Genomic DNA, 26,146 nt, shown 5'->3' with positions numbered 1-26,146 from the left:
TGAAAACCGCCAAAAAGCTTTTTTTCTTTTCAGATAAATTGGATGATCTGATCTGATCCAGTAGTTCGGATTCATCGTCAAAGCCAAAGCCATAGCCATAGAACAGTTAAATCGTTGAGTCTGTGCTATGCCGCTATGATAATACAGAAGACTTAAATCATCCCTGATCCAGCATTCAAGCCAGACTGCCAGATATCTCATACATTAGGTACGTTTGGTAGAACAATAAATCATGTAGTATCCATCTGATCCACCCCCTCAGCCGTCGAATCCCCCTCCTCATCATCCTTCTCGCCCTTCTCCTTATCCTCCTTTTCCTTATTCGCGTCTTCAGTCTCGGGAGCCGCGGGGTAGTTCAGATGCTTCCAGTCCTCAAGCTCCTCGGTAACGGACCTGAGACGGTCCCTGATACTTTCGATGGCATAGCTACCGAGCACAAGCCGCAGGGGCGGGTATGAGCAGTGTGCGAGCTGCCAGACCAGCTCCGCGCATTTGACCGCGCTAGTCGGCTGCCGATCCCCGAGCCACTGCACCATGCGCTTGGCATGCAGCGCCGGCGAGGTCGAGTGTCCGTACGCCTCGCTTGCCGGCTTGATAAGGAAATGTCCCCACGTCGGCAGTGGGTTTTCCTGAGAGTCCGGCTCGTCTCTGCGGACTAGGCCCGGTTCGACGAGTGTGGCCTTGATGTTGAAGGAGTCTATCTCGTAGAGCATGGCTTCGATGAGACCTTCCACGGCGTACTTCGTAGCGCAGTAGGGGCCTAGACCAGGTACGCCAAGAGCGCCACTGGTGGAGCTGAAGATTAGGTAACGGCCGCCATTCTGCTGGCGGAAGTAAGGGAGCGTGGCTTGGATAATATGTAAAGTGCCCATGAAGTTTGTCTCAAACTGATTGCGAATTTCGTGTTCGTCCTGGTCCTCGCACGCGCCGATGACCCCATAGCCGGAGCAGTTGACGACCACGTCGATACGGCTGAAGTGGTCGAGTGTCCTCTCGACGACTTGCGCCACGCTCTGCCGGGCGCGGACATCGCACAGCAGGCCGAGACAATTTTCGTCGTGCTGACTCGCCATCTCCTCCGGCGTTGTTTCGAATGTCCGTCCTACGTCCACGACAAGATCACCCCGAGCCAGCGCGCATTTTACGAGCGAGCGGCCCATGTGACCTGTACCACCGAAGACCTTGACAATTCATTCATTTAGCCATTAATATACTTGACAGGCGCCCCAATGCACAAATGAAAGTAATAATGATATACAACGCAAAGGATGGCTCTTTGTAATATTTAAAAAGGAAGAAAATACTCACGATCCATACGAGCTGTTTCCTAGGCGCGTTCGGCATTGGAGGCTCGCAGCTCGCGGGTAACAGCAATTTCCCCCTAAGCAAGCTGGCTGTGCTTCCCGCCGGCGACGGGTGGGCGACTTCGGACATCGCTCTAGAATCCATGATCTCGATTATTATTGTGACCGTAATTGCCACTTAAACAACAGCTCGTCATTTCGTAGACTCTGTTTTTACTTCCTGGGTTTTCTCTGTGAAAGGCATCATTCAGCAAACCTCTAGCAATTGATTCGGCAGTTGAGGGAGAATAGAATGGGGTTGTAAGCGGAGTTAGGTATACGAATTAATAATAATCCCCGCAAAATGGAACTATGGATTAGTCTGGATGACCAAAAGTTACCTATGGACTACCGAGAGTATGGCTCTAGTCCGATATCCATACTAGGAAGGTAAGGGAATATAAAGATGTGAGGACTTTGTTTGTATGAATTTGCTTCAGATCGCCGTGATATTAAATAACAAAACCGCGAAGTTACACAAGTAAAATATGTAAAATTTTTATCTTTCCTTCGTAATATCATTAAGAGACTTCTAAGAACAAAAGGACCGTCACATCAAAGCTAAAGTATTGCTACCGCCAACATTCGCTAGATCACCCCCAGAGGAAATATTTTTTGACCCGTATCCTAACCCCCTTTATTTAACCCATTCATCCCGGCCACTTTAGGCCAGGTAATGCGTAACGTACTCCTTGCGGAACTGATTTTCGTCCAGCTCCCCGGTTCTGTTCAGTGGCGTCCACTTAGGCTCATCTTTAAAGAGACGCATCGCCTGGATATACTGCAGCCACGCGTTAGTTCAGCCCATCTTCCCTTCACCATAAGATAAGTAGTAGAAATACATACGTTGCTCTCATCCGTAGTAAAGCGATGGTAAATACCGGGCGGCAGGATAATCAAGTCGTCCTTCTCGAGCTGAATGCGGACCCACTCGTCGCCCTTGCTGCGGACGTCGAAGTAGCCCTGGCCGTCGCGAATATAACGGATCTCCTCGTCCTCGTGAAGGTGCTCGTGGAAGAAAGACTTGACTTTCTCTTCGTAGACGGCGCCCATCTTCTCGGGCGACACTGTGATCTCGTCGCGGTTCTTGTACCCGCGGTTGCGCGCTAGCTCGTCCACCGCCGACACCTCCGGGTACTTGAAGTACAGCACGCCTAACTCCTGCAGCGCCGCCGCGTTGACGTCCTTGCCCGAGTCGTGGGGTAGGCGTTGGTCGCCCTGTCGTGCTGTTAGTGCCATCTCCGGAATAAAAAGCGAGGCTGCGCATAAGAGAGGGCGGGCGCTTTCGCGATTATCGCTCGCGATGGTGTAATGAGGGGCACTTTTCCCTAGTTTGGGCACTTACAGGAGTGTTATCATACCAGTAGGCCCTCATCTTGAATTTGTATTGTATTGCGCAAGTCAACTTAAAAAGTGGTAGATTACAAAGATGTACGGATATTAACTTAAAAGACGGGAATGAAAAAAGTCTTGGGAGGGAAGCTTATTATATAAATATTTTTCTGAGTCTCGCCTTCCGAGTGAGTGCAAGGTTTGCGCTTGATAATTGGTTGATTGCGATGGCGCCAGCAGCTCAAGGGTGTGACGTCGGCCGCCCGGCTTTATTTTTTCTTGGGGTCTTTGGCGGGGTATCCACGTTGCTAGCTCTTTCTCTTCGGCGCACGTCACGCCGTTTACAAAAGGCTATCGACTAACTGGTGGGATAAGCTAATCCACTCCCTTACATGCATTTGGAACGTCGACGGCCATCGCAGAATGCTTCCTAGTCCATCGACCCGTTGTAACGTTGATACAATCATGTATCAATATTTTATGGAGGTTGTAATATGTGGGCGATGCGGTGAGGTTAACATCATATATCTGTGAGACTTTAGTAGGATCCACTGTATGAAGCCTTCACTACCAACTGGGTGGTTAAGTGTATGTGGTGTGACTGGGGATCGACAATAGACTTGGGGGCGACGTCGTCTACATAAATATCAGACATCCCTCTCGTGAAAGTTAGAATACTAGGCAGTGTAACAGACATTGTGGTACAAATGGTTAGGCACATATATCAATCTTCAAATAATGATAGACGTGTGTATTCTAGCAAGTACTTCGCAAAGTCTAACCTAAAGCCTGCCTCTGTATGATGTTGAGAAGGCTGGAACACATTTTCTGCATTCCCGTGGATGCTCAATGATGAGCTGCGAGAGGCCTTCCGAGGTGTATGTACAAAAGGTCGTCAGCTTCGCCTGCCGCATCTCAACCATAAACGCCGTCGTAATGTTCCCTATGAAGTGCCACCGTAATAGGTTGTCGTAAAAGTCTGCTCCCAAACGCCGCAAATGAGGGCATGATAGTCATAAGCACCATCGCCAAGCCTGCTTGTCACCTTCTGCTTTTATCGCATTTCTGCCGCGGCAAGCTCCGGGCCTCCCGCTACCGCGAACTCGTTATGGATCGCATTAGCCGTATCGTCCCTCTGCTGCCTGCGCTCGAATAGGCGGCGCCACCACATCGGCGGGTCCAGAGGCCTCGAGCCGTTGTGCATCGGGGGATATACGTCCGTGAAGAAGTACCAGATGTGGCCGATAACAACACCCATGATCTCATCCTTGGGGACAGTCCCGTGCATAACGAGGCTGAAGGTCATCAACACCCAGGGGAGGTAAGGTGCTGTGAACTCAGCCAAGCCTAGGAAACTCAAGCGAGTGTTGGGGTTCCGTCGCGACCAGATGTAGACCAGTGTTGACGATAGAGGGTGTCCGAGGAAGGGCATGGATACCATCGGCGAGAGGACGATGAGGAAGGCCATCGAGTACATCAGGAGCCATGAGAAGTGGGCTGGCGATCGTCCTGACGACTCTTCGAGGAGACGGGCATATCTTTGGAGGAAGTAGACGTGGAATAGGAGATCGAGGGAGAATGGGCCGAAGTATAGAAATGTGGATAATAAACGCCAATACTATAACAAAAGTCAGTCAGCCGTCCATCTCGGTTTCACGTTGGAATATTAGGATTGGATTCTTACCTCTCCCTTCTGAAATACAGTGCGCACGCTGTAGAATAGCTGGAACGGGGTGACCATTTGGCATTGAACTAGTGCACTTGTCACTACCGTCGCCGTCGTCCACCATCGTGTGCATATCGGCATCTCCCAGAACCACGCCTCCAGCGGGTTGCGGCCGCCGTCGCCCGGCATCATTTGGTCCATGTTGATTGTGAGCGGAAATCGATTGTCGCAGATATAATGATGGAACAATTAATTGTGTTACTTCTTAATCGTGATGATGATTATGCGTGTCTTGTATTTAAAATCAAATACGTAGGATGGTAAACACAATGTACGGATCTGTAGGGAGAAACAGAAGGCTGAAGAGATGTTGTATGTAGAAAGTGGACGGCGATGGCGGGATCAGCTCCTCAGCCCACTGACACCCGCGCCTTCAGTGCTAATCTGGCCTTATCGGAATGGTTAAATTTGATTGGTGGAGGCGAGTGATTTATCGTTTGCTTAAATCAGTATTCGTGGATAAATGAATTAATATTCAATCCTCGTAGATGATGACGTGATCATCATCTGCGCCGCGCGTAACCAGTTAGCCACAAGCTACAGATGTGGCTTATATGCAATTACCATTTAAGGTTAGTCAAAGGAGTCAAGTCAGGTCAAGATATGGTACGTGCTAGCGCGTTACAGGGATTTTAATTGAAATGGCTGGGGCGCGTCTCGAAAGGTCGTGCTTCAGTCGCGTTCCGCCAATTGACAGGACTTGGAGCTAATTGAACGGGAAATGGCCCATGGGAAAGTTTCCCAGCCACTTTGTTTTTTCGCTAGTTTTCACATTCTCATTATTTTGAGTCGTTGGCCGGGTGCGGTTCTTTCTTCCTTCCTTCTTTCATGGGAATGCGCTCTTTTAACATTGTTCTCCATTCAATGACACCCAACATTTACCTTCTCTTTCACAAGAAACCTTCAATTGTCTACAATTATACTTCGACATAACTCGACTCCACCAGATCCATACTCGAGACATATCACCTCCCCTATATTACACCCAGTTGCGTAACTGTCGCTTGATGAGTCGGAGCTTTTCGCAGCTTCTTCACATTTACCTAATTTTACAAACCTTACTTTTCGCATTATAATGACGGGTCGTGGTGGTGCACGAGGAGGCCGTGGCGGGCGTGGAGGCGGGCGCGGAGGTGGAGGTGGAGGCGGAGGCGGAAAGGGTGCAGTAAGACGTATGTTTATGAACCATTGCTTCTTCTAAGTAACAATACTGACGTATTTCCAGCTGGCGATCCAATTCCCTATCCTCGCAAGAGAAGATACAGGCCAGGAACTGTTGCGCTGAGAGAGATTCGAAGATTGCAAAACAACACAGATCTACTCCTGCGCAAGTTACCATTCGCTCGACTAGTATGTCGCTTCACCTATCTGGGAAATTTCATGGATAAGAGATGCTAATTGGAAGTAATAGGTTCGCGAAATAGCTTTAACAATGCGCCCGGCAGATGAAGGGATGCGATGGCAGTCGCAAGCTCTCCTGGCGCTTCAAGAATCTGCCGAGGCTTTTCTCGTCCACCTCTTCGAAGACACAAATCTATGCGCAATACACGCAAAGCGAGTCACAATCATGCAGAAAGACATTCAGCTCGCCAGACGAATACGCGGTGTATGGGGTGGTCTAGGCTGAGCGTATAAGAACGACTATACCATATTACTATTTTTCGCATACGAAGTTTTAATGCATTCGGGTCCGGTAGAATCCCACTTTCACCATCTATGCTATGGTCGAAAGTCTGTATAAGATAAGATGAACGACGAGGAAACCGAGATACCATTGAAAGGCGTTTAGCTGGGCTGGCTAGGAAAAGGTGAGCCGGCGTTCAGGAGTTGGATGAATCGATTAAGGAGGCATAGTCAAGTCCTGAGTTCAGGTTTGATACCATGATACTATGCCAAAAACTGCGTCGAATTAGAACGCATCAGATTAAAAAGAAATAATAATCAAAACTTGTCAAGTACAAAAGTAAAGAAGCGTGAGGCTGAGGTGCAAACAGATCGTGCATACTGATATTAATTACTCCGAAACTCCGTGAATTTTGGGGCATATGGGGGTTGGTTCAGGGATCCTAAATGTTCTATTCGCAGCTATTTAGCGGCTTCCTGCAGTACAGCTGTGATTAGTGACGTCAATGGCTAAGGAGGCGCTCCGAAGGCTTCCTTTTTATTAAGCAAATTGAAAATTCGCCTTCAGAATTCCTTCCACATATTCGTAATTTAGAAACCGGAGAAATTCAATTGATCACCCAATCATCCATACGATAACCCCAATCTTTACAAGATGTCTACAAGATTGCTATTAAGAACCCGTTTGCCGAGGCATGCTCTCGGGGCCAGTATTGTCGGGCTATCCCTCGGCACGAGCTTGACAACGTTTAAACAATCTAAGCTCCGGCTGGACGCGAGAGAGACGCCGCGACCGATTAATAGCCTCCCTCCGGTCAAGGAGAGATTAGATCCCGAACTTTTAAAACAGCTTTCCGGCGGTAGTATTACAGGTATGTTGTCGTTTGTATATACAATTGAAATTGTGACTAGAACTAACGAAATTTTAGGGTTCGTTTCTGGAGTTCTCATTAGCATATTCTCGCGTACGTTGGTCTTGCTTCTGGGGATTTCTGTAGTCATTGCTCAGGTATGCACCTAATCAAAAATATCCTCCGGGACGTCTTCGGTTCTAATACGCGTTAGGTGGCTTCGAGATATGGCCTCGATCTTGTACAGCAGCTGAAATTGAAACAACGACTGGGAAATTCACGGGTATTGGCTGCCTTGGAGAGGGACCCTGCGTTTAAGTTGTCATTTGGGCTGTTCTTTGCAATGTCTGCTTTCATGCAATTCTAATACTATAGGTAACAACTAACGCAATGCATCATCAAAATGAACTGCACAAGTTTTCCGTCTAGAAGGTCTGCGTTTCCCTCTTAAGCCATGCCGTTGTTACCTTATCGTCCTCAAAATAGCCCTTCGTCTTATTCCATATATCTACATTGTAGTCGTTCAACCAACCCTTCTCTGCGTCCGTCAGGAGGGTAGAATCGATGAGCTTACGACAGTACGGCACCATCGTGACGTGCTCAAAACCGAGGTATGGCTTGTCACCAAACTGGTACTTGGTGTTGATCTCCTTAACCATGACGATATTCTCGATGCGGATGCCGAAGGAGCCGTCTTCGTAATAGCCGGGTTCATCGGAGATAACATTTCCAGGAGATAGGGAAACTTCCGAGTACTGTACCCTGGTACCAATACCGATCGGTCCTTCATGCACATTCAAGTACGAACCGACTCCATGACCGGTGCCATGACGGTAATCGAGCCCATTTTGCTAGAAGTACCAGATAAGCAAAACCGCGAATTATCAATTTTTAGAATTGGACATACCCATAAATACTGGCGAGCAAGACCATCAAGCGCAAAACCCGTTGTTCCTTTCGGGAATACGGCTCTATCTAAGGCGATGTTACCCTTCAGTACAAGCGTGTAGGCTTCGATCTCGGCAGCGGTAGGCTCGCCAAAGTGCAGTGTCCTTGTCGTGTCTGTAGTGCCGTCTAGGTACTGGGCTCCGGAATCACATAGGTAGACTGCCTTAGGGTCGACAACCGAGCAACTTCCACGTTCAGGCTTGTAGTGAATAACAGCAGCGCTAGTGATGAGGTTAGTACGTTAACTGACAGTGTTAGAGGGTTTGATAGACTTACTTTGGCCCCGTAGACGAGATCGCGGGAAAGGAAAGGCCAACAAAGTCCTTCTGTTTCGCACGCAGAGCTTCGAGTTTATCCGCAGCTTCAACTTCGTCAATCGTTGCCTTCTGCACTATTAACTGATCTTCAAGCCATGCGAAAAACTCGATTAAAGCAGCGCCATCTCTGATGTGGCATTGCCTCATCCCTTCTAGCTCGGTCTCATTCTTCACAGCCTTGGCGTCACCGATAGGACTTCGGATCTCCTCAACCATGCCATCTCCACCGAGCGCTCGTTTCAGAGCCCACGAAGCCTTATTTGAGATCAAGAATTTCTTGCCCTCGTTGCCTTCGTCATTCTTCTTAGCCTCTGCCGATTCGCGAAGGGCTGAAGCATCGTTGAATATGTCCTTGTATGGCTTAACAGAGACACCGTTTTCTGCAAGGTAGGATTGGCACTCAGCGCTTAGCTTAGAAGAATCGACATATAAGGTAGCGTCATCGGCAGTAACAATGGCGTACGAGAAGAAGACCGGGTTGTAAGGGATATCGTTTCCTCTAAGGTTGAAGAGCCAGGCGATCTCATCGAGCATCGAAACCACAAACCCGAGAGACTTCTTCTTTTTAAGCTCCGTACGAAGCTCTCCAAGCTTGAAGCTCGCATCCTTTCCGGCAAACTTCTCGTCGAGTACTATTATAGGCTCTTCCGGCTGAGGCGGTCTATCCTCCCCCCAAACAATGTCGACCAAGTTTCTTTCAACTGGTGCCAGCTCCTTGCCCCCACTCTTTTTAATCTTCTCTGAGAACTTCTTGGCAGCACCACTCGTTAACAAAGTCGGATCCACAGCCACGACTTTACCGCCAGCGGCCTTGTCTGCAGACCACTCCTGCCAGGTGGGAACATCTAAGAGACCTTGTTTCAAGAGGGTCCAGTTGTTGTCAAGCTGCTGGGAAGCTTGGTTGAAGTAACGGCCATCCGTAGCTAAGGCAGCCGATTCATGAGTGACGACAGCACAGCCAGCTGAACCAGTGAAGCCTGAGATGAAAGCGCGACGAGCGTCGGCTGGTGCAATATACTCAGAAGCATGACTATCTTCGGATGGAATAACTATATAGTAGATACATGTGTCAGTTGCCGAAACTTGATTCGCGATAGTCTAGAATACATAGGCTAGCCTACTATAAACATCAACCTCGTGCTCTTTCATAAGCTCGCGAAGCTTGGAAAGGCGAGCAGTAGTGTCGACCTTCTCCATCTTGATAGCTACCACAGTGCTCTTAAATCGGAAAATAGGACGTAGTAGTGTTGGTGAAGTCCTGACGTTCCACAGTCGAGGTCTAAATTTGGGTATGACAGAGACAGAGACAGATGAGAAAGCAATCCTCGGAGTCGTAGATAGTGTGGATAGGGGTGAGGGATATCTCATCACTAATAGTCGTGACAATATAGGTGAAGTTGAATGATCAGCGCGTAGGCTAACCGTTGCGATCTAATCCTAACCAAGTCAGGGAAGCCGGAAGCTGATGAAATTTACAAGCTTAGGCGTGAATAGCCCAGACGAGGCCCAAAAATCCCTAATCGATATTAGGGAGATATATCCATTGGAACCAAGCTGGATTGTGACTAAGTAATCATCGATGCGTGTGCATGAATCCTTAAGAGCGTTGTCGAACTTAAAAAGTTGTCAAGATTAAAGATTGAACCGGAGCAATACGCACGTAGCACAAAAGAGTGGGATGAAGTCTGGTTGTGGCTGCCGTTGAACGGCATTTGAGGAACCTTGGTGGGGTGGATGAGGTGTATTTCCAAAGTACCGTGTCTTTGGGTGGTACTTTTCAATTAAACAATTTTGCAACTGTGCGCAGCAAGTTTTGGTGGGGTTCGGAGAATATTCTGATAGCTATAGCGTATTTATGTTTCGAAACATATGGATATGTACTTGGACATTGCTCACGCGACGGTACCTAGTACGCACAGCGCTTTCTTCGAGACGGCAACGCTCCACCCCACCATCAAAATTGGGCATTGAAAGCTGTAAGTTTCGGGAATGACGTTTGGAGCACACCCGGTAGCGAATTCCAATCATTCGAAGTCGTTGCTCCGAGTACACACATTTATAGTACATTCACTTTTGCGGTATCACTGATTGCTTATACGGGTCGTACTTGCCTAATGAGTTTGAGGTTAAACTTGAGGTACTCACAACCCGGAAACTTGACCACTTTGATCTAGCCTCATCCGATCTACCACCTTTCTTTTGACCGACACACTAGACTCTAACACTTACAACCTTAATAAACACTTCAAAGGTTACCGTCTGATCAATATCATTCATGCATCAACGAATCGCATACACTTAAATCCCACCTTTCAAACTTATACCCAGACTACTAAATTCTCGATATGGATGAGATACCCCATGGCCATGGAAACAAACGCCGCCATGGAGGAAATATCTATTCCCACTATTACTTTGCCTGAGGCTGAGAATGTAAGTTGAACTATCATGGGACTCATCATTATTAGTCCTCCTAAACAGAAATGATCCATCATATTATCCATAAATCTTAGCGAATCTATGCTAAACGGGTGTAATTGTTGGAACATGCATATAATCCATCTCCAAATGTTATTTTCAATAAATGTTCTAGAACTATAACGCTGACGTTTCATCAGTTAGTCCACGAGTTGTACAAACCAAACCCCCCTCATACCATTTCCCGTATCCAAGAAATTCTTCAGAACCTTCAGAAATCTCCTGGAGGATGGCAGCTTGCAGATGGCTTACTTAGCCGACCGAATGACAATGTCAAGTTTTTTGGTGCCTTGACCTTCACGGTGAAACTAAACACTGAAAGGTATTTGTGAATCAAACTGACTGAGAAATTACGTAGTTAGCTTACTTGACTCTAGTTTGTCCGACGAGGATGCAGTCTCAGTGTTGAACAAGCTTATCTCCTTTCTTATCACTTCTTTAAGAGATGGGACAGCTGGCTTTGTCGTGAAGAAGATCTGTAGCACTCTAGTCACGTATTTCGTCCACTACTCACATACGTGGTCTAGATGCATACGCCATCTCTCATACAGCTTAGACAAACGCACAAGTGTACCGGTAGACGGCATTGACAACACATCTCCCTTTGACGGTGTGGTTCAGTCCCTAGAAACTAAGAATTTCTATGCCATTACTTGGTTCGCCCGATTTCTGGCCAACGAGGCAGAGAAAATTGACACCAAGTCTACCAAGTATCTTCCTCTTCATCAACGACTATTGGACAATGCTGGCGATGTCGCAACATTTCTGGTTCATGGTATCAAGCCCGTTAGTGAGCAAAATACTCACCCTGAAGATTCGATAGGTTGTTTGCTAGCATGGCTTCAGTATGGCCAACGCCTTCCGAACCAGACATTAGTCCAGCAGCTCCGGACACTAATTCACCCTGTCATCAACTGTCTTCCCCATGAGGAATTATACGAAGTTGCGGTTGACCTTCTTACATTCATCTTGGAAGATTGGCACCCATTTCTACTTTCAGACCATATCGAATCCCTGTATTCCGTCTTCGAGAGCGAATGGGGTCGAAATAAATATCGCCTCCTAGTCGAGAATGATGATGCGGATGATGATGAGGCTCAGTTTGGGGTATTTATGTTGGCCTTTGCCAATGCCCAAGTAGTCGAAATGATGGACGGGTCCAACGAAAGAGCTCAACTCTTCCTTACTAATCTCGCCGGTCTATTGACCGCCAAAGGATTTCCTGGTGTAGATAACAGAATATTTGTTCCAGCTCTCGAATACATGGGATCCTTTGTCGAAAATCTTCTAGATACCCTCTATGAAGCTGAATCTACACATAAACTACAATGGGATAAGCCGCCTGTATGGCAGATCATGCAAGCCGTCTCAGAGAGTTGGCGAAAGATACAATACCCGCCTATTGCCATTTACAACGCCTGGGATTCCACGGAACGGGTTGCATTTTCTGACGCGAGAAAAGACGTCGCGGATTTCATGCAATCCGTTTACACCATAATAGGCAAACAACTAGTCTCTATGTTTGTAGAACACTTGTTAGAGGCATTGCCAAGATCGGCTTGGGCGGAGCTCGAGGCAGCTGCCTTCTGCTTAGGCGCTTTGTCCGATTGTGTATCGGATGGAACTTCATGTGATGATATACTAACCAAAGTATTTGGTTCGCCCCTATTCGAATTGCTGCGTCAGGGTCAGAATGTGGTGCCCGTCCGTGCAAGACAGACATGCCTATCTCTCATCGAGCGTTACTCAGACTACTTTGGCAACCACTCGGAGTTTCTGCCAGCTGCCTTGAATCTCCTTTTCAGTGCTGTCGGGGATAAGTACCTCGCAGTACCTTCTTCTAAGTCGATCTATACTCTCTGCTCTTCTTGCCGAGTTCTCTTAACGCCCGAGGTTGATGCATTTCTAGCACAATACGGGACGTTGCGCGATCATGAACTCGATTCGCTAGCGGAGGAAAGAGTCGTAGGCGCCATCGCATCTATCATACAGGCAATGCCTGGGGATGCCCGTCAGGCAAGCGCCTTTCAACGCTTACTAACTATGATCGGTATGGATGTCAACGTCAGTTTACAGCTCTCAGCATGTCCTGAGGGATCTGTTATATCTCCAGACAACCCGGTAAGTCTATACGAAGTACCAAAAGGGCCTGTATCGATTCGTGTATTTGTTTCTAACATAACATAGTCCCTGGTAAGAGCATATGACTTAGCACAGCGCCCTGTCGAGGAGGTTCCAGCATCGGAGGTTTCGCTGCAGTTAGCAATCCGAGCTCTTCGTTGCTTGAGCAACGTTGCCAAAGGGTTGCAATCGCCTACAGAAGCTCCTGTTGATCTAGAGGCTAGCGATGGAGGTGTCCAGGCACCTGCTAGCACGGATTTGAATCAAATACAAGTTGACATCATGGTGAGTGTTGACTGGAATCCGACTTGCGTCCTAGGGATTGCAATAAAATAGGAACTGCTAACATCCTTATAGAATCTCCTCGTTCGGCTTAAGGAGACTTTCTCGAGTAATAGTGAAATCGTTGATGTCATTTGCGGTATTCTCCGTGCCGGCTTCTCCGAATCAGAGCCAGGGCCATTCGTATTTCCTCCGCAGATGGTGACCGAATTCATGACCAGCAGATGGCACCACCGTGTTGCAACTGTTGTGAACACGGCCAGTATCTTTGTGACCTCCTTGAGTAGTGGGAACCAAAAGAAATACGTTGGAGAGGTCCTTGGGCAGTTATTACCTTGGGTTTTTGGTCTGTTACACCAGCTCTCAGGTGAGTTGTCATAATAGTAAATTTCTTTGTTTGCTTTCTACTCTCGTCAGTTGTGATAGGTCACTAATAGAATGCAGAGCCTGACCAAGACCCCGAACTATCGCAGTATGGCCTTGAATTTGCCCAGAGGGTAATGATTAGGCGCCCGGAGATACTTATGTCTCAACCTTCGAACATGCTCGAGTTTCTCTTCATGTTTGCCTTTAAGCTGTTAAACGGAAATGAACCGTTGCCTAAGCAAGCAGCAGCGGACTTTTGGGTTGGTCATGTCTTCCGCTACATATCAGAGGATAAGATAATACTAACCATCTACTAGACTACTTTCATCTCACTTGCAACGGATGATCAGAACACCCAAAACATTATCAACAATGCGATAACTTATCTAGGTCCCAAACTTGCCGAGTCGTTGATTCAGAACATAGGAGGTAAAGCAGCGAGGAGTGAGCTAGATAAACTTAGCGACCCATTAAAGAAGCTGGTGGTGCAACACGTACAAGCTCGCCAGTGGTTAGAGGCAGCCCTACAAGATCCGGCATTTCCCAGCGACAAGGTATCCGCCGAGGATAAGGAATTATTCCTCAAGAAAGTTATCACGTAAGTTTTTCATTTTATTTATTGGTACTAAAGTACCGTAACTAATGCGTGACCATAGGCTCCGAGGCCAACGCTCGACGAACCAAGTCGTTCGCAACTTCTGGCTGGCGTGTAGAGGATCTAACTTTGCGTATGCATCGTGAATCATGATACCCAATTCGTATGGTGTTTGATAGCTTTTAAGACTGGCTAGGATGTAGCTATCTAAATACAGGACAGGGGAAAATTATGTAGTGCACAATTTAGCTGGAACTACAAAAGTGATATTCCTGTGTTCATGTGCTCTCATCGTCTAATTTTAAATAGCTATGTACAGCTCAGGTGATATTACAAACTACCTACCTCAGTAGTTACGTAGTCGCATCCTATACCTTAACTCTTCCGCCCCAATCCCACCGCGTACCTCACCAACTTCATCGTCGCCTCCGCGCTCCGCCGCGCCGCCTCCGCCCCCTCGGCCTCGATCTCATCGATCCACTTCCCACCTTTCCGGTTTAGGAACTCATGATACCGCTCCCTCACCCCCTCCAGCTCCGCCACCACCGCATCCGCCACCGCGTTCTTCAAATCCTTCCACATCCGTCCGTTAAACTCGTTTCCTAACTCCTCCGGCGATCGCCGTGTCCCGTCTGCTAAAGCGGGTCCGCATTGCGATAGTAGTTCTAAAAGGTTGGAGACGCCGGGACGTCGCGTGGGCTCGTAGGTTATTGCATCTTCGCTGTCGGTTACGGCGCCGTATATCCGTTGCCGGATCTCGTTTGAGGTGGAGGTTATTAGGATCCGTGAGCGGTGGTTCGGTGTTGATTTGGACATTTTTTGGGTTGGTTGGACTAGGGACATTACGCGGGGGGAGGGGGCTGGGGGTGGTTAGTTAGAGGGGGGTTTAGGGGATGGTTAGGGGGGGCAAGGGGGAGGGGAGAGGGGAGAGACGTACTGGTTACGGTTTCGGGCGGGACTAGGATGTTCGAGAATGTGTGGTTGAAGTTCGTGGCGCATTCTCGTGCGAATTCTAGATGCTGTCGCTGGTCCTCGCCTACAGGAACGTGGGTTGCTCGGTGGACTAGCACGTCTGCGGCTTGTAGCACGGGGTATGAGAATAAGCCGAGTTTTAGGTTCGTCATGGCTATTTCGTCGATGTCGGTTGCGTGGTTTTGGACTGCGAGTTTGCTCTGCGTGGTTGTGTTAGGGTTGTATTGATTATTGCTCATTGGTAGTGAATTCATGAATTTCCCTCTCGTTTGTGATATCATATTGAAGAAAAGGAGTAATATAAAGGAAATATACCTTCCACTGCGTCATCCGGCCCAAGTACCCCATCGAAGCCGTGCAGCTGAGAATCCACATGAGTTCGGTGTGTTGGGGCACGGAGCTCTGGAAGAAAATAGTCGACCCCTTCTCCGGATCAAGGCCGATGGCTAACAGCGCGGCCATCATCTCGCGGCGGCGTAGGCGGAGGATAGAAGCTTCTTGTGGTACGGTGATCGCGTGGAGATCCACGACTGAGAAGAGCAGCTTATCCCCCGACCCAGACGCTTCTACATCATCTTGTAATTTTTTCCATTGCCGTAGTGCCCCTAGGTAGTTTCCTAGATGTGGTATACCAGTAGGCTGGATCCCCGAAAAGACAACATTTCTCTTCTTTTTTTTCTCCGTTGTCTTCGGTTGATCGTTGGTAGTAGCATCACTGGTGCTACTAGTAGATTCACAGCGCTTCTGCTGCTGTGAAATTGGGCGCAGAATTTGTCTTCTGGCTTGGCCAATCAAGGGCCTGCAGCGGGCGCAAATTGTTGAGCGCATTTACTCAAATCTCAAGCCTCTTACGCCTCCCGGAAATTATGATGGAGTAATTTTCAGAGAGCTGGAGTTGCTTCCTTTTTTCTTTCTAGACGGTAGAAGTCTACTTCACATGACTAATTAGTAAGAACCTCATTTTTACGAATCTAAGGGTGATTTCGGTTCTTACAGCTCTAGTTAACTCGTCTTATAAGTTTTTATAGAAGGAGTTGTAAGAATTGTGTTGTCTTGAAGTCTATTTCATTACTTGACGCTAAGTCCGATAATTGAAAATATTGGCGGATGGAACGAATTGAAGTTCTGACCAATCAGAAGCCTCCTTTTGACCCTTCTCTACAACTCTATTGGAACATGCTACTAAGTAATTAAGGAGGTATGTAATAGTCTTCATAACCATGTTGAGACAATTATAGACTCAATATAATCAATTGTATGTTACAATATACAGGTGGAGAGAAACAACATCTAGCTCGTGTGCTTGAATCTCTCGCTTGCCAATAGTTCCTTGACCTTTTCTACCGTACCAGGCGTCTTGTCTCTTCCAAAATGCTCCATCTTCTGGTTTACGATCTCTTGCAAAGACTGAGCCTGAGCATCCATATGCTTACCGGGGTCTGCGTATCTATGTTAGCTATCAATGATCCTACGAATTCGGACAGCTCGAACTTACCAAGACCTGTAAACTCCCAGACATTTGCCTTCATACCAATTCCGTAGTACGCATGCTTTTGTAGATATGCCAGCCAGATCTGTACCGTCTCCGGGTGTCCGTCTCTGATCTGAATTAACCTCCTTCTCGTGATTCTCTCGAAGTTCTCCTGCGACTTCTTGAAGATGAAATGACTCCTCGGAACCGTCCATCGCTCTATGATCTTGGGTAGAGGTACTGGCCCAAATGCGGGAAGGTTCAGGTAGTATGCGGCTCGTAGCGCAAAGTCGCAGAAGAACTCGAGATTGGGAATGCTGAAGGATCGCAATTGTAGATCACACGAAGGTACGCCGAACTCGGCTTCTCTTCGTAGAGGTTGGAGGTAGATGGCTTGAACAGCCCTAGGAAGTCGGACCATATTCGCTTCGCGAGGGTCTGTGAGTTCGTTCCTATGACTCGTGTAAGTAACCGCATATTATAGGTGCTGAGTCTATACCCGTACACATATTGAGGAGGCCCGGATTGGGATTCGGAAGATCCAGAGGTTTCGGATGATTCAGAGGACTCGGGAGTTTGTTCGGGCTCGTTTCTAAAGACATATTAGATATCTTCTGAGTGGCGCAAAGCGATCGGATTGAGAGTGAAGGCATACACAGATGCTAATGACCGAATGCCTACGAATGGCATTAAGGCATTTCGCGGTTGTTGGACCTTTTAAGATGTAAGCGAAATAATTCATCACCCCTTCGGAAAATAGAACATACCAAAGGCCTAGGCAGCGCCTGCCGTAATGGTCGCGCTATTAATCGCGACATGATGTGACGATTACTCTTTTCCCCTCCACCTAGAAAATAGAATCGCGATCTTGAATATTAGCGATTAACGAAAGTGGATCCCCGACGACAAGGCTCGAAATTTGAGGTCTTATCGATAGAAAGAGAATGTGGGGGTATATGTATTTAACAGCTACAACTAGCCTTTGTTTGCCTTATGCAATTAATAGCTTAACCTTATCAGCCTTATCGAAGCTTCACCCCACGTTGACCTCTCTGCCTATCACCAACCATTTACAACATCACAAACACCTTTGACCTTCTTACTGCCAACAAAAAAAGCCTTCTACGAAAAGAGGTAGCCAAGATGGAGGTGGCTATGAAATCATGGGGTAAGTGATTCTACTTATATTAAGCATTGCTACCTACTTTCTAGAACCACGAGAGTACAGAATATCAGAAATACATACTAACAACCTGCCCCGCCAGAGCTGGACAACGACATCAAGCTCGTTGACCCCACACGCGACGCCCTGTACAACTTCGACAACGACCGACAGACCGAAATCAACGCCTCCAAGCCCTGGAAAGAGAACCCGCACCACTTCCAGCACGTGCGCATCAGCGCCGTCGCGCTCATCAAAATGGTAATGCACGCACGTTCGGGCGGCTCGATCGAGATCATGGGGATAATGCAGGGGTACACGGACGGGGACACGATCGTAGTAACCGACGCCTTCGGGCTTCCCGTCGAAGGAACAGAGACACGGGTGAACGCGCAGGACGACGCGCTGGAGTACATGGTGTCGTACCTGTCTCTGTGCCGGGCGCAGGGCAGTCGGCAGGAGAACCCGGTGGGATGGTACCACAGTCACCCGGGGTACGGGTGCTGGCTCTCGGGTATCGACGTAGGGACGCAGAGCATGCAGCAGCAATTCAACGACCCCTTCGTCGCCGTCGTCATCGACCCCGACCGCACCATCAGCGCCGGCCGCGTCGAGATCGGCGCCTTCCGCACCTTTCCCGACGACTACAAGCCCGCGTCCCCCACCGCCTCCTCCTCCGGCGGCAGCGCTGCGGTTCCGCTCGCGAAAGCAGAGGATTTCGGCGCGCACGCGAGTAAGTACTACAGTCTTGAAGTCTCGCACTTCAAATCCACGCTCGACTCCAGTCTTCTCGATCTGCTGTGGAGTAAATACTGGGTACAGACTCTATCCCAAAACCCGCTCCTCACGAACCGCGACTACGGCAACAAGACGCTTCTCGATCTCGGTTCTAAGATCCGCGACACGACGACCTCGTACCAGCGCGCTGCTAGGGGCGGTGGCGGCGGGCCGATTAATGCCGTTGGGAAGAGTGCGATTGATCAGGAGATCGAGAAGTTGGCTCGCACGAGCCATTTGGTTACGATGAATGAGAAGCAGGGGCTTATGGCTGTGGAGGTTAAGGCGAAGATTTTTAATGGGTTGGGGGCTGGTGGTGCTGGTGCTACTACCACGACGACGACGTAAGGATTAGGTGTGGATGCGGGTTTAGGTTGATGGATGGGAATAGGTTACTAGGTGGCACTAGTTTCATGAGATACGAAGCATTAGGACGGCGTTATTTATTTTCGGACGGGTAGACATTTGAGAAGAACGGAATAATAAAAACAGTAGCACGTGGGATGCCTCGCATCCGATACGTCCATATGTACACATTTTTCTTCACCGGCATTATTCATAGTTCTTGTCTGCCATACACTAGCTCGCTCATCGATCGTACCTAGTGATCTATCCTAGGGGTTGTCTTTGAGCCCTCTGATTCGGTTATCGGATGCCCATCCCCAACCGTCACCATGCCAGCTTTCTAGCAATCCTGATCACATTATCTATGCGCGCAAGCGTCTCCGTCCTGCTCATGAGTGCTATGGACACACTTACGCCGGGCCCGGTCTTCGTGCCTAACAAGAGCCACCTCAAGAGATTCCAACCCCAAGGATGGATCTCGGACGTCATTTCTCCATCTGTAGACTCGACCTCTACGGTGGAGTACACGCAATTGAGGATGGGCTTGAGGACTTCCTGGATACCGTCTACGGTCCATTGCTCCTCTTTAATGTCATATAGACAGGCTCGTAGCTTCTCCGAGATGGTGACGACATCAAAGCGGTTATCAGATGTGACCTCAGGGGTGGGACTATCAAGGGCTAAGATCTCTGGGTCGACGAAGTGCAATAAACGGTTGGATATTCTCTCCTTGTAGGTCTCGGCATATGCGGACTCGGGGATGTTCCAGATGAGGTATTTGATCCGCTGCACAAAGAGTTCGGGACCCTTGTAGTGTTGGGTGTCAGCCTCTAGAATCTCCCTTACGTAGTCTGGTAAGGCATCCCGGGCACGCGGTACCATGTCCCCGAGTTCGGCAGATATGTTGTTGCCCTCACTAGGATTCGTACGGCGCATTTCGTAGTCTTCAATCCGGGCCAGGACGTAGGGTTCTACCGTCTCGTAGAAATTATTAGGGTCCCTATCGCGGAGGCGCTGCAAGTGCTGCCTCTGAAAGTACTCATATTTGTCGTTGACGATGATGTTGCCTTTGGTGAAATTGAGATCAAACTATACGTCTTTGTTAGAGCTCTAGATCCCAGATCGGTCGATGTGGTGTAGCATGCTTACCTTTTTTAACATACCATCTAAGCCTAAGACTTGCCCCTCAGCACCCATAGTCTTACCCGTGCTCCATCCCAGGAACAGGACGTAGTTTAGTAGTGTGATGGGTAGGTATCCCCGATCTCTCCAAGAGGCAACATCTGCGTCGTGATGACGCTTGCTCAGCTTTTGTCCCTCCTTATTCGTAAGGAGTCCGACATGCGCGAACCTGGGGATGGCCCAGCCGAATGCCTGATAGAGGGCTATGTGTCTAGGCGTAGATGTGAGCCATTCCTTGGGTTATATACCTATATTAGCCCTTGGTAATTTTGGAGCGAAACACATGTGGATGATTAGCTTACTGCTCCTCGTATCACGTGTGAGATGTTCATTCGATGGTCATCAATGACATTTGCGAAGTGGTAGGTAGGATATCCATCCTTTTTTATGATAATAAAGTCATCGTCTGGCGGACGGTTTATGGCATCCCCATATACTATATCGCCAGCTATGGCTCCTTTGTTGTGGTTGGCTAAACGCACACGCTTGAAGCGTATACAATGCTCATGTCCGTCTGCTGCTTTTTGAGCAGAGATGTCCGGCGGGATGTGTGAACAGTGGCCATTGTATGTACTTGGGTTACCCAAGTATATACTGTTGGACTTCATCTGGTCTAGCTCTTCAGGGGTGCAGAAACATCGGTACGCCCGGTTACGGTTCATCAACTCATCCGCATACTGAGAATATATAGGAAGATTTTCTGACTAACGAATATATTAAGCCTCGCCATTTGAAAAAATAGAGCATCATTTCAATACCTGTTTATATGGATTATACGGGCCTCCAATATCGGGACCTATGAGAGATCGTTAGTGAGAGTGAGAATAATATGCCTAAGGGGTATGGTTCACGAACCTTCGTCCCAATCTAAGCCGGCCCATTTTAGATCCTCATACAACCTCTTCTCGGCATCTGGCACGAGTCTCGACTAAGACGTTAGAATGCCAAACAGGTCAGCCCCTGAGGAGTAAAGAGAGTTCAGCTCGAGCTCACCTGGTCGGTATCCTCTATCCTTAATATGAATTGACCACCAGAAGCCTTCGCGTACAAGTAATTAAAAAGTGCCGTCCTCAGCGAGCCAATATGTAAATACCCAGTTGGTGAAGGAGCGAAGCGTGTCCTAGCTGGCGCCCTATGGGGAGGCTGAAATTCAACTGCTTCCATGGGCGTGAGGTCGACGGGGCGGCGGGCTGAGGGTACGCGGCGGGCTGAGAATACGCATCTCTTTAAGACATGAGACGGCCGAGTCGGTAAAGACCGGCGGAGAGGACCGCGGATAATTAAAAGGCTGCCCATCGATAGTTACGGATTTCCTTCATTGCCGTGTCCTGAAATCGACGTTGGTAAATCGAAAAGTGGAAACTTTTCAAGCTTTCAATTTTCACATAAGAAAGAACTCTTGCTTAAATGAAACTGATATTTATTTAAGCCCTACATACTTATACCTGATAATTGTATTAGTCGCAATTCAGAAGTGCGATAAGTACATATGATATAAAATCATAAATAGATTCTTATTTATTAGGTATGAAATCAACAATTGCTACCTAGTATGTTTTATATCACCTTCATGCTTCGCCTTTAGGAAATTGGCTTAAACTTGAAAAGACTCCATCAAGAAATCAGAGTCACTGATCAGGAATGACGTATGCATTTATGGCTTTTCTTGTGGCTAGTAATCAAGTGGCTTGTATGGTGTGGCCGTGTACTGATTAAATTCAACTTTATGCGACTCCCACCCACATCAATCACGTTTGTCAAGAGTTTATAAACCGGTATAGTCACCCAGAATGGGGAACTATGGGTTGTTTCCTATGACTTGTGCAATACAAAATTATTATCAACAAATGAATCTTGGTCTGGTAGCGGTCGTTCGTTCGTTCGTATCCCTCAAGTGAATGGATTTGAAAAATACGTCATTCCTCCTCGAAATCTCCTTTTGGCCAATTTAATCGCGTTGGACCCCCCAGCTAGGACATGTAGGAACCCGATGCTATACGAAGTTAGTATCGTGATCTTGGTTCCAAACGGGAATTTGTACATACCGTGGTAACAATGTTGTGCTTAACTGGTTGTACTTAGGCTTTTTCACAGCTGTGCGAAGAGACTGGTGTCTCTTCCGGTGATACGATACAGTGGTGAGTGTTCTCTGCTCTCTGCCACGCCCCCAGCTGGTAATGTTTGCGGTGACGTGAAAATCGAAATAGCCACGATTGACTATCCTGGCTATATTCATCCTGCCGTGCCACGAAAACCGAGACCGTACGAAATCATAAGGTAGAAACCGACATAGGAGAACCAAGTGGTACGGAATCTCCTGAAATCGTGTTCTGTGTGATCTAGACACAAGCACGATGTATTCAAGTACATATAGCAAACTTCTTTTTGCTGTCATGTTCCCAATTATTCCCTTAGACAGGGACGAGCTTCCTCAGGAGAGGGTTCTGGGAGAATGGCTCGTGGACCATAGAGCCCTGCCGGCGCCGACCTCCATACTTTGGAACGGCGAAGTCGAGCTTCCGTTGTTTCGCCCGGGAGAGGTCCTCGGAGGATTCTGCGTCGTATTGTTCGGAGCGTACGACATCGAAGTACGAACGCTTAGTTCCAAAGGAACTTTGTGACTTCGTATACCGGGCATCGGTAACCGTTGTTGAGCTGCCGTTTGTTGCGGGTATTAGGGTGGGCGATGTTGGGTTTGTGAGGGTACGAAGGCCTCGTCCAACGGCCATATCCTTAGGTGGGATTATGACGGGAACAGGATCGTCGTCTTCCTCGTTGGAATCGTCATCATTCATTTCCGGACGATACAACTTAGGTTTTGGTTGGGGTTTGGAGTCGATCCGAGGACTTTTGTTCTTTCGCAACTTCGGGAATTCTTTGTCGACAAGATCCTCGATAAAGTCGTAGTCTTCGACTTCAGAAATGCTTGATGCACTCGTCTGCTTGCATGGGATGTCGAAGTCGTCCCAGTCCCAGTCGTTGTCAGACTTGCCTTGCTCACTACCGGAACAATCTTCAATAGATATGTCGCTTTCGGAGTCGGATAGAGCCGTGATGGAGGTAGACTTGCAACAACAACAGTCTGCGAACTCATCCCAGGCATCTGTCATCCACTCGAAAATGTTCGGCGGGCAGGAAAGTTTGTGGTTGGTAGACCTCCCGATATTTCCGTTGTCTTGGGAATGAATACGTTGCTCTTCTATCTCACCATCATAATAGAAAGCTTCCTGGCCGTGTAAGGTCGTCAAGGTCAGGGATCGAGGGTGTTGGAGGCACTTCATATTAAGCTTACTCGCAGCTTCCGTGGCTTGATAGAGATGGAGCCAGTTGAACAGGCAATGGCTACAAGGCTTCCATGTTGGCCATCTCACTGCCCCTTTCTCGTCGGCATGATGATGGAGGAGAGCGCCCTGGGTAGATAGATCAGGATTATGGCAACGGCAGAGCTGCGAGATGTTGCATTTCCTTTGGTCACATGGTGGCGCGGCTATCTGGAGAGCGCGATTCCGATAGACTACGAAGACTCCCTCATCAGGAAAATCGACAGAGCAGCTTCGTTTCCTGCCTGCGATAACGTTGTTTCGGAGTTGGCCGTCGACATCGTATGAGGTAGCGACAACGGTGGTAGGCCGCGAGGAGACTGCTACACAGGCGACGATACTATGGCCGGAGCTCATATCGAATTTTTCGCAGGCCGTGGAAGTCGATGCAGATTCTTTCCTCCTCGTTCGAAAGATAGCTGTGGGCTTGGCAAGTTTGTTTTTACCAAGATGGATGGAAGGTAGTAGTTTGCGAGATTTTTTTAGAAGTTGTAAATGAGACGGTCGAGAAGAATGATGGGAAGTGAGTGAATGCGGAATATTGAAGATTCGCCCCAGAATCTGTGATGTCAAGTTGTCCTCTTTCGAGTTGGCTTTAGCGCGTCGAAACATTGGTTGTGATGATTCAGATATGTCACGGTTGAAGTGAACAGTGGTACTGGAGAAACTGAAGTTTGGTGGCACTAAGATTATCGGGTCTGGAAGATGGGATGAAAGTGAAGATGTCGGACAAGTATTTGGTAGGTGGATATCTGAAGATTGGTTAAATCCCAAGGCAATGACTAAGAATTGTTGAAATCGTACTGTACTTAAAGGACAAAGCCGCCATAGCTAAGATTTCCAGCAACTTATATTCTGCCTAGGTACAGTATATCTCTCAGTATATAACTGTTTGCCAAACCAAAGTTCAAGATAGAAGCACTATTCGATGGCAATTCGTTCATCAGACAAAAGGTCCCTTCAACTTGGTATGTCAAGCACACCGCTCACTTCTGGCTCATTGAACGACGACGTAGAATGGTCCTATTGCCTTCTAGAGTATCTAGATGATACCTAGGTAGTTTTATTAGTCTTTGAATATCCGTTTCTCTTTATCTCTTGTGTATGGGTGGAAGGAGGTAGAATCTACCTGCGTTGATAACAGCTCTGTTTTACTACCATGCACAAACACGGAAAATTAAAAGAAATGTTGAATCAACAATCCAGTTACCGAATATCCAGCTACGTAGTGCTAGACATACTGGAATTACGGGTATATAACTGTTGATGAAAAAAGATAGGAGACATCCGGATGTTGTAAAGGAGTAAGAGTACCTTGTACATGTTGCTTTCTTCTACAACTGTGTAGTAGAATGTCTGCTTGGAAGGAGAATCGTGGAGAATACGAACCAGAAGTTTTTAACCTATCGCCCTTCTTAGTCTTCACACCTTGGCGCTGTCAGATCTCCTGTTGTCGAGAATTGGACGAGAAATAGGACTGTCACTAGAACTGCCCAAATCCTACCTCCTTGCTTCCATTTATAGGCCATCAAAATGACAATAAAAATACCAAATTGAAGTACGTGACCTCGGAAGTTTTATAAAATGCGGACATATCCAACATCATATTGAAAATGATTTTTCCACATCCCTCGGGCCTCGGTATGACATTGAATATCAAACGCGCTGTCTGTGAGGCTGTTCCTACACGTGTCATCGTGTAACTCGCACCTTACGTCCCTAGTGAAACCGTGATTGGGGGAGCGCCTTCACAGCCCGAGCCTAAGGCAAAATCGTGTAAGAATAATCGATCAAGGAAAAAATAAGAGGTCATAATACGTGTCATCGTAGAAGGTGTGTTGTATTTCCTAGCACGAAATACATGCTAGCTCGAATATCCGTCCGTAGACCATAGAGCGCAAAACCCTTCCCATGCATGCAAATAGTTGCCGAAAACGAGAAACCGGACCCATTTCATTGTCACCGTCAACACCAGCCAACACCTTAAACCTCCGTAGTAATCTTGGCCTTCGGGTTGGTGACCTTAACGCCCAGTTGCTTAGCGCGCGCGATGATGTCGATTCGCTTTCTTGAGGAAACGTTGTGGGCGATCCTACGATTATTGTTAGCTGACCTAAATCTTACTGGTTGAACCGCCTATCTGCGCTAGACTGTCGAGAACGCGGGAACATGAGAACGTACTCTGCGGCAAAAGTGCGGTTGTGCATTAACAACAACTCAACATCCTTGGTGTTGCTGACGAGGAAGGCCTTGTGGCCGGAGGGCATCATGTGGCGAGTTTTCTTGTTGGAACCGAAACCGATCTATGTCGTAAAACCATATCAGCATGCCGTTTTTGCTTATTATTTCCAGATTCCAAATTGTAATGTCTTAAAAACGTAGGGGTAACATACCGAAGGCATAGTCATGTTGCCTCTGAACCGTCGTCGAACTCGGTTGTCGATACCCTTAGGCTTTCGCCAGCTGGAGGCAAGACATTTGAACCGATCACTCTGGTGACGGTTGAAAGTCTTGGTTCCTAAAGACATAAATTTGTCAATATTCCATTCTCATGAACACGTCGCAATGCTCTGTTATCGAAACCATTTATTTATATCTCGGGTACTTCGTGCCAATCGGGGAATGGGTGCGGGTTCGAACATACGCTTCTTGACGATCGGGACGTGCTTCTTTGCGGCAACCATCTTGAAGAAAATATTAGTTAACAAATAATATTCTTTTGCAACAGATTATCTCGTAGCAGAGGAATAGGGGTCTAATTACCTTGACTGATTTCCTGTCGGTGTCTTGATGGATGTATCGTGATTTGGCTGGTCTCAATCGCAAAATTCAGTAGAGGGACCGAAAGTTTCCAATGGCACAACAGCCGAGCCCGAATTTTTGCGCTAAGGGTTTTCGTTAGGGTTAACAGTCACGTGAGTAAGAATTAAGGGAA

General features: G+C 47.7%; 13 protein-coding genes across 13 annotated transcripts; 4 read left to right on the top strand and 9 right to left on the bottom strand.

Annotated features, from left to right (window-relative positions):
• Positions 1-116: 116 nt before the first annotated feature.
• On the bottom strand, positions 117-1,728 carry GGS22DRAFT_31179 (NAD(P)-binding protein). Its single transcript, XM_047966782.1, has 2 exons — positions 1,309-1,728; positions 117-1,181 (listed from the first exon to the last, which is right to left on the bottom strand). Exons 1-2 carry the CDS (start codon positions 1,447-1,449, stop codon positions 231-233), a joined length of 1,092 nt encoding a protein of 363 aa, XP_047817305.1. The 5' UTR covers positions 1,450-1,728; the 3' UTR covers positions 117-230.
• Positions 1,729-2,931, bottom strand: GGS22DRAFT_31178 (Acireductone dioxygenase). Its single transcript, XM_047966781.1, has 3 exons — positions 2,689-2,931; positions 2,190-2,561; positions 1,729-2,124 (listed from the first exon to the last, which is right to left on the bottom strand). The coding sequence occupies exons 1-3, from the start codon at positions 2,716-2,718 to the stop codon at positions 2,008-2,010; spliced, it is 519 nt and encodes a 172-aa protein (XP_047817304.1). The 5' UTR covers positions 2,719-2,931; the 3' UTR covers positions 1,729-2,007.
• A 491-nt stretch (positions 2,932-3,422) lies between these two features.
• GGS22DRAFT_167070 (derlin-2) lies at positions 3,423-4,718 on the bottom strand. Its single transcript, XM_047961945.1, has 2 exons — positions 4,360-4,718; positions 3,423-4,293 (listed from the first exon to the last, which is right to left on the bottom strand). The coding sequence occupies exons 1-2, from the start codon at positions 4,540-4,542 to the stop codon at positions 3,730-3,732; spliced, it is 747 nt and encodes a 248-aa protein (XP_047817303.1). The 5' UTR covers positions 4,543-4,718; the 3' UTR covers positions 3,423-3,729.
• Positions 4,719-5,131: 413 nt separating this feature from the next.
• GGS22DRAFT_195198 (histone-fold-containing protein) lies at positions 5,132-6,028 on the top strand (the record flags this gene model as incomplete). Its single annotated transcript, XM_047965629.1, has 3 exons — positions 5,132-5,573; positions 5,627-5,751; positions 5,813-6,028. Exons 1-3 carry the CDS (start codon positions 5,477-5,479, stop codon positions 6,026-6,028), a joined length of 438 nt encoding a protein of 145 aa, XP_047817302.1. The 5' UTR covers positions 5,132-5,476.
• Positions 6,029-6,580: 552 nt separating this feature from the next.
• On the top strand, positions 6,581-7,332 carry GGS22DRAFT_31158 (uncharacterized protein). Its single transcript, XM_047966780.1, has 3 exons — positions 6,581-6,896; positions 6,954-7,033; positions 7,090-7,332. Exons 1-3 carry the CDS (start codon positions 6,680-6,682, stop codon positions 7,240-7,242), a joined length of 450 nt encoding a protein of 149 aa, XP_047817301.1. The 5' UTR covers positions 6,581-6,679; the 3' UTR covers positions 7,243-7,332.
• On the bottom strand, positions 7,202-9,788 carry GGS22DRAFT_167066 (aminopeptidase-like protein). The gene is made up of 4 exons (XM_047961943.1): positions 9,262-9,788; positions 8,100-9,189; positions 7,783-8,044; positions 7,202-7,726 (listed from the first exon to the last, which is right to left on the bottom strand). Exons 1-4 carry the CDS (start codon positions 9,506-9,508, stop codon positions 7,301-7,303), a joined length of 2,025 nt encoding a protein of 674 aa, XP_047817300.1. The 5' UTR covers positions 9,509-9,788; the 3' UTR covers positions 7,202-7,300.
• A 719-nt stretch (positions 9,789-10,507) lies between these two features.
• GGS22DRAFT_180569 (ARM repeat-containing protein) lies at positions 10,508-13,989 on the top strand (the record flags this gene model as incomplete). Its single annotated transcript, XM_047963781.1, has 7 exons — positions 10,508-10,573; positions 10,759-10,940; positions 10,996-12,739; positions 12,806-13,024; positions 13,097-13,388; positions 13,466-13,647; positions 13,705-13,989. 7 exons carry the CDS (start codon positions 10,508-10,510, stop codon positions 13,987-13,989), a joined length of 2,970 nt encoding a protein of 989 aa, XP_047817299.1.
• Positions 13,990-14,254: 265 nt separating this feature from the next.
• On the bottom strand, positions 14,255-15,974 carry GGS22DRAFT_167063 (tryptophanyl-tRNA synthetase). The gene is made up of 4 exons (XM_047961942.1): positions 15,949-15,974; positions 15,270-15,882; positions 14,920-15,154; positions 14,255-14,842 (listed from the first exon to the last, which is right to left on the bottom strand). Exons 2-4 carry the CDS (start codon positions 15,780-15,782, stop codon positions 14,358-14,360), a joined length of 1,233 nt encoding a protein of 410 aa, XP_047817298.1. The 5' UTR covers positions 15,783-15,882; positions 15,949-15,974; the 3' UTR covers positions 14,255-14,357.
• A 172-nt stretch (positions 15,975-16,146) lies between these two features.
• On the bottom strand, positions 16,147-17,304 carry GGS22DRAFT_167062 (30S ribosomal protein S10, mitochondrial). The gene is made up of 5 exons (XM_047961941.1): positions 17,193-17,304; positions 17,081-17,139; positions 16,931-17,017; positions 16,450-16,877; positions 16,147-16,393 (listed from the first exon to the last, which is right to left on the bottom strand). The coding sequence occupies exons 1-5, from the start codon at positions 17,241-17,243 to the stop codon at positions 16,245-16,247; spliced, it is 774 nt and encodes a 257-aa protein (XP_047817297.1). The 5' UTR covers positions 17,244-17,304; the 3' UTR covers positions 16,147-16,244.
• Positions 17,305-17,498: 194 nt separating this feature from the next.
• Positions 17,499-18,873, top strand: GGS22DRAFT_31129 (JAB1/Mov34/MPN/PAD-1 ubiquitin protease-domain-containing protein). The gene is made up of 2 exons (XM_047966779.1): positions 17,499-17,593; positions 17,691-18,873. The coding sequence occupies exons 1-2, from the start codon at positions 17,569-17,571 to the stop codon at positions 18,710-18,712; spliced, it is 1,047 nt and encodes a 348-aa protein (XP_047817296.1). The 5' UTR covers positions 17,499-17,568; the 3' UTR covers positions 18,713-18,873.
• Positions 18,873-21,257, bottom strand: GGS22DRAFT_31115 (uncharacterized protein). The gene is made up of 6 exons (XM_047966778.1): positions 20,885-21,257; positions 20,747-20,819; positions 20,650-20,687; positions 20,194-20,595; positions 19,859-20,125; positions 18,873-19,798 (listed from the first exon to the last, which is right to left on the bottom strand). Exons 1-6 carry the CDS (start codon positions 21,185-21,187, stop codon positions 19,034-19,036), a joined length of 1,848 nt encoding a protein of 615 aa, XP_047817295.1. The 5' UTR covers positions 21,188-21,257; the 3' UTR covers positions 18,873-19,033.
• A 402-nt stretch (positions 21,258-21,659) lies between these two features.
• GGS22DRAFT_31110 (uncharacterized protein) lies at positions 21,660-24,644 on the bottom strand. Its single transcript, XM_047966777.1, has 4 exons — positions 24,601-24,644; positions 24,016-24,264; positions 21,937-23,963; positions 21,660-21,884 (listed from the first exon to the last, which is right to left on the bottom strand). The coding sequence occupies exons 2-3, from the start codon at positions 24,038-24,040 to the stop codon at positions 22,303-22,305; spliced, it is 1,686 nt and encodes a 561-aa protein (XP_047817294.1). The 5' UTR covers positions 24,041-24,264; positions 24,601-24,644; the 3' UTR covers positions 21,660-21,884; positions 21,937-22,302.
• Positions 24,645-25,050: 406 nt separating this feature from the next.
• GGS22DRAFT_31074 (ribosomal protein L32e) lies at positions 25,051-26,059 on the bottom strand. The gene is made up of 5 exons (XM_047966775.1): positions 25,975-26,059; positions 25,856-25,895; positions 25,605-25,729; positions 25,393-25,514; positions 25,051-25,303 (listed from the first exon to the last, which is right to left on the bottom strand). Exons 2-5 carry the CDS (start codon positions 25,893-25,895, stop codon positions 25,195-25,197), a joined length of 396 nt encoding a protein of 131 aa, XP_047817293.1. The 5' UTR covers positions 25,975-26,059; the 3' UTR covers positions 25,051-25,194.
• Positions 26,060-26,146: the final 87 nt, after the last annotated feature.

This window comes from Annulohypoxylon maeteangense (assembly GCF_022496945.1).
Source record: "Annulohypoxylon maeteangense strain CBS 123835 unplaced genomic scaffold GGS22scaffold_12, whole genome shotgun sequence".
In the NCBI taxonomy this organism is placed as follows: Eukaryota; Fungi; Ascomycota; class Sordariomycetes; order Xylariales; family Hypoxylaceae; genus Annulohypoxylon; species Annulohypoxylon maeteangense.
Note: the sequence above shows the minus strand (reverse complement) of the source record. Positions and strands in the feature narration are given on the sequence as shown.